General features: G+C 45.8%; 1 protein-coding gene across 1 annotated transcript; it reads left to right on the top strand.

Annotated features, from left to right (window-relative positions):
- The first annotated feature begins 2,717 nt into the window (after nt 1-2,717).
- Nucleotides 2,718-4,501, top strand: LOC124650580 (thaumatin-like protein 1). The gene is made up of 3 exons (XM_047190096.1): nt 2,718-2,796; nt 2,941-3,619; nt 4,058-4,501. Exons 1-3 carry the CDS (start codon nt 2,718-2,720, stop codon nt 4,263-4,265), a joined length of 966 nt encoding a protein of 321 aa, XP_047046052.1. The 3' UTR covers nt 4,266-4,501.
- The last annotated feature ends 1,121 nt before the right edge of the window (nt 4,502-5,622 follow it).

Here is a 5,622-nt window from a genome sequence, read left to right as displayed (position 1 = left end):
CATCCGCTTAGCTAATTTTTTTGTGTTGAACTAGGAATTTGGGATAGCCAGGAAGGACATCACGCTCTTACAGGATCTTCTGATTGGGGGATTCTGTTGTTGTCATTGTCTTGCATCATTCAGAGAAAAGTCAATCCATTTTTAGCATTGTTTGCATGGAAATTTTAATATATAACATGGGAATATGTGAAGTGAAACTTATTAGTCCTCAGAATGCTAGATTTCACTCCATTAACTATGTAGGTTGCGACAGTTTTTCAAGCTTCGATTATTAGGAGAACAGTGTGATAGGTGTTAATCATACAAAATACTGGTCTACCTTCATCAAGGATACTTAGGAAAATCAAATTTCATGCATTTGTCAGTACAAAGCTCATATAACATTGGCTAATATTCTACTCCCTCTACTCAGGTTCTCGCAATCAAAGTAACCCGACTTTTGTATTTTACTCCCTTGTTTACACATATAAGAGCCATATTCTAACTGTATGCCATGTGGTACTTTGATTGCCTGCGCCCAGAAGCAAGGCCAGCGCCCAGCCCTTCCGCGCCACGTTGCCCTCTCACGATTAACCTTACTAGCACTTCATTTGGTATGCCAAAATGCCCACTTATTGTTAGCCCGGCCGTTTTATCTTCTATAAATTAAATCAATATTAACTTCCAAAAATTTTGTGGTGCTTGTATGTTCACAAAGAACCATCGACAAATGGTTTAGTGACAATATTAGATACGACATTACTGTTCATGGATGAAAAGATTATTGTGGTTTTCAGTTTACGGTGATCTTTATTATTATTTTGATTAACTTCTATCGTTTTGGTATATATGTGCTATGCTGGCATCTACTTACAGGGAGGATATTTTCTTAATGTTTTGAGGAAGCAATATCTGAGTTATAACACTATGACTGACTGGTTGCTTTTTTAAACCTATTTTAACTTGCTAATTATTGGATTGTTGATAAAGAAACCTTCCATTTATACAGTTATCCTTATTTCTTCATGCTACAAAAAACGAAAGAAATTTGGCTTTTACTTATCTGAATATGGATTAACCAGGAATCTTGTTTTTCTCTGCATAGATTTATGCACAATGGCATGTGTTATTTCTATACATAGTGGTTATTGCCTTTACTCACAAGTAACTCTCCTATTTTTATCTCATTTTTTGGTATTCAGATGTATTAAATAATTTACCCCCATCTCGATGTATTAAAATATTTACTCTCATTTTAATGTTCTTTGTTAAAATTTGATGGAGAAGAGTTCCAACTCGATGGACATGCATATTTTTTGATAGCCGAAGAACATGCATCTATCTTTACTGAGATGTATAAATTTCGTTACTTGTCAGAAGATCTCTCTGATTCTGTTGTTGATTTCTGTTGTAGGTATCAATATCATTTTCATACCATGACAATAGTTTGCAAGCCCAGCTTAGTTCAGAGTTCAGGCTGATCCCGAGAACTTCTTTGGTGTGTGCATATTTTGTTTATGTAAACTTGTATAAAGCACACGTGGTAGCTTAGTTCAGGTTTTGTCCACCTTTCCAGTGATTTTTTTCATATAAGATTGCTGGTTTCTGTTAATAATTAGGTCGCCATTTGGTATTTTATTGGATAGAGACTTGAATGCAAGTGGATATGCAAGCAGAAGAGAGCAGAACTTGATTAACATGGATTGATAGCTTTTTCATTTGGCAGTGATTGGCTTGCCACTGACCGGCAAGGAGGCGCCCCTTGGGACGCCCCAACCACTAGTTTAGTATAATCCAAGTTTGTCACATGGAACTAAAAATAACTTGATGAGTTTCATCATATAGGCAATTCCACCAAATAAATGGATCATGTTAGTATCTTGCGGTCGCAACCAGTCGTGTCACTGTTCGTAATCATCGTTAGGTGGTGCACTACTTATTTGTAACCTTCATCGCTAGGTGGTGGAAGATCATCAACGGATTGGTGGACTTACTAGTCAAACTCAGATTTGCTCGGTACATCCAGTTTGCTCGGTTAAGTGCGGTGGAAATCTAGTCAAACTCAGATTTGCCACTTTGGCAGAATTCATCAAAGTAGGCCAGTTCTATTGATTTTTACAAAAAAACAAACAAACATAATGTTCCCTATTGGCATCACACAGAATTTTGACGACCAAGAAAAAGAGACAAGACAAAATGGAACAAAGAGAGCATCCAAACGAATGAAATGGACAACCGACACCATGCCGCCCTCGCAAAATTCGTACTCCTTCACTCACTGTGACCAAACGAGAAATCCCCCAGGCCCCCCGTCGCAGCATTAATTTGACTCCCCTGTGACGAGAGGAGAGGACATCAAGCAAATCTACGCAAGAAAGGCGCAATCATTCCGATCCGGCTCGGCCGCTGATCTCGCCGGCCGACCACGGTCGTGCCCACTTCGACTTCGGCGTCGTAAAAGATCTGCTCAGCCGCGAGGCGTACGGGCAGAGTGGCCGCGCTCGTGCCCACTTCGTCCGCAACCCCCCCTTTTCCTCCCCCGCAACCTCACACGACACGGCCGCCCCCTTCCCCCTCCTCCTGGCCGCCAGCTCGCCAGTCGAGGAGGTGAAGCTCCCTAGTCTCCACATCAGACCTAGCTAAGCTCCTCCCCTCCGGGCAGAGAAGGCAGCAGCGCGGCTTCCCCTGATTAGTTCCGCGCTTGATTCGACAGCAACTCGTTGAATTGAGCGTCTCCCATGGCTCCGCCGTCTCCGCCGTCTCCGCTCCTCGGCTCCCCGGCGTCGATCGTCCTCCTCCTCCTCGCCTTCTTCCAAGGTATATCTCAACCCACCCATCCATCGATCCATTGGTGCTTCAGAAAGCGCTATTCTTGCTGCGATTTGGATGCGCGCGGTAATTAAAGGTGCGAGCTTGATTTCGATTTGGCGAGCTGACTGTTCGCTTTCTCGCGGCGTGCAGGCCCCGTGGCGGGCGCCATCACGTTCACCTTCGCGAACCGGTGCACGGACACGGTGTGGCCGGGGCTGCTCTCGGGCTCGGGCTCGCCGCCGCTGGAGACGACCGGCTTCGCGCTGCCGCCGGGGCAGTCGCGCTCGCTCTACGGGCCCACGGGCTGGTCGGGCCGCTTCTGGGGCCGCTCCGGCTGCGACTTCGACGGGCGCGGCAAGGGCACCTGCGCCACGGGGGACTGCGGGTCGGGCGAGGTCGAGTGCCGCGGCGCCGGGGCCACCCCGCCCGCCACGCTCGCCGAGTTCACCCTCGACGGCGACGGCGGCAAGGACTTCTACGACGTCAGCCTCGTCGACGGGTACAACCTGCCCATGCTCGTGCAGCCGTCCGCGCCGGGCTGCCCCGACACCGGCTGCCTCGTCGACCTCAACGAGCGCTGCCCCTCCGAGCTCAGCTCCGCGGGCGGCCGCGCATGCCGCAGCGCATGCGAGGCCTTCGGAAAGCCGGAGTACTGCTGCAACGGCGCCTACGCGACCCCGGACACGTGCCACCCCTCCCAGTACTCGCAGCTCTTCAAGAACGCATGCCCAAAGTCCTACAGCTACGCCTACGACGACGGCACATCCACCTTCACCTGCAACCACACCGATTACACCATTACCTTCTGCCCACAGTCAAATCCAAACAGGTATATATTCCACCTTTCTTTCAAGTAATTTCTCATGCTTAGTATGACAGTACATCGATCTAGCTGCAATCATCCTGTTGTAGATCTCGTTCAAATCAACTAGTATGATCTTTCATCTGAGCTAGACAAAATAATTATATTATTATTTGAAATGGCCAATGGGGAAAAGGAGCAAAGTTAGGCTCCGACCAAAGAAAGAAAAGGAGCTTTGATTGTGTTGCTCTATCTTTTGCCTTTGTTCCATCCCCACTTTGTGGCGTGTTGGGCTTGACTAGAAAGTTGCACTTGCCTAGTCGGAATCTGGGAAAGCACACATGTAATTGCTAACTCACCGTCGGTTGATTCCTTATTACTGACAACGGGTTGGATTTAACCGTTTGACTGGCTGCCAATTGCTACGCGAGTCTGATCAGATCAATTTCTCTTGACATTTTACAGTGGAAAAGGTAAGCATGCGTTGCGGAGGCCGAGCCATGAGCAGCTCGAAGACGACGTGTGGCTGGGGAGCTTGAAGAAAACCAGCGGCGCCGGTGCTCTCGGCGCCTCGTCATGGTCGACGTCTAGAGCTTTCCAGGCCACCCTAGCAATTGCAGTGGTGATCATGCTTTCCATAGCACAGGCACATCCTCTCTTTGGGTTTCTATGACCGGGCAAGGTAGGCGATTCTTCATCTGTAGGAGCGATCCGAATAGTTGTTCTCGGATCAGAGCAATAGGGGAGGAGACGCGGAGAGCATGTTCTATAGGCCTTTTTGCTTGTTGGTCAAGAATGTGAGGCGTCCTCAAGTTCCAATTCTAGGTGTTCTGCTAGTAGTATTTCACATTGCTTTGTTGCCTTTTCAAAAACATTGTTCTCTGAATTATATATATTCTTTTTTGTGCATAACTTTTTCTTCCACGGGTCTAGATCAGTGTGTCAAATTCAGAGATCATGGGCTATCGTATCGATCCAATTCTATCAGATGTAGCAAAAGTGACAGAGTTGCACCTCTTTGAAGTGGATATTAAGAATTTAACATCTGATATTATTACCCTAACCCACGAGCTCCGTTGTAGTACTTGTGAAAGTTAAATTTGGTGTGTATTCATCATGTTTGCAGAGGAAAAGGGGAAATTGCAACCATATCTGCAGTCCTGAGTTGAGCTGTCAAATCGCTGTCTCTGTAATTAAAGATATGGTGTTCGGTGTTTAAAGAGAGAGACACGGCCAAATGGGGTAGCAATCAGGCAAAGGTGCTGATAATGCTAATCAATCACCACAATGGAAAACAAAAGTGAGTTGATCGTTGAAACTGATAACATAGTGAACCAATTGGCATTGCAGTATTCTAATAAGCAAGGTACTCTATTTGACACAACACTGACGACGTAGACTGCATGAAGAATGAAACAATCAACGTCCATAGCGTGGTTCCTATGAGCAGAGCAGAGGAGGCATATAGAACTTAACATTGTAGTAGTCATTTTTTGCTTTGCCTTCTGGTGCTTCAGTTCGGATGGCTATTTGTGTGCACGATATCAGACAGCGATGCTACTTCTACTGCTCTACTACATCACAAAGTAAAGACCAGGTCTTCTTCTTACACAATAGCTCATTTTGCTCTGCTAAAAGTCTATGCAAGTTTTGCTCTGCAAGTGTGTAATTGGGAGCACAACCGGCAACTCCAAATTGAGGCTGAGCTCCACGGGCCACTTTATTTTCAAATTTTCAAAATCATATTTTAAAGAATCTGAAAAAACTCAGGATGTAGTCAATGATGCATATACTACCGCAAGTTCGTACTAGGATCACAGCCCTTTTAAAAGGCAGTGAAGTTCTCAACTATCTTTCTAGGTGAATTACACAAATCATTCCCCAAATTACTGGAGTACTAGACTAGAGTATGTGGTAAATATTGACATAATAAGTGTCATTCCGCTTGTCCCATGGCAGCGAGTGCCTAAGCATGTACTACTTCTAGACTCTTTTAATCAATGGAGAGACAAACTCAAACATGCTAGCAG

This window comes from Lolium rigidum, chromosome 1 (assembly GCF_022539505.1).
Source record: "Lolium rigidum isolate FL_2022 chromosome 1, APGP_CSIRO_Lrig_0.1, whole genome shotgun sequence".
In the NCBI taxonomy this organism is placed as follows: Eukaryota; Viridiplantae; Streptophyta; class Magnoliopsida; order Poales; family Poaceae; genus Lolium; species Lolium rigidum.
This window is presented reverse-complemented; position numbering and strand designations above follow the sequence as displayed.

What these genes read in the sequence shown, in the direction of transcription:
- LOC124650580 (XM_047190096.1), top strand. Translation starts at nt 2,718, where the DNA reads ATGGCTCCGCCGTCTCCGCCGTCTCCGCTCCTCGGCTCCCCGGCGTCG. An exon ending in CCTCCTCGCCTTCTTCCAAG is followed by an intron (nt 2,797 to 2,940) that starts GTATATCTCAAC and finishes CGCGGCGTGCAG; the next exon opens with GCCCCGTGGCGGGCGCCATC. An exon ending in CCACAGTCAAATCCAAACAG is followed by an intron (nt 3,620 to 4,057) that starts GTATATATTCCA and finishes GACATTTTACAG; the next exon opens with TGGAAAAGGTAAGCATGCGT.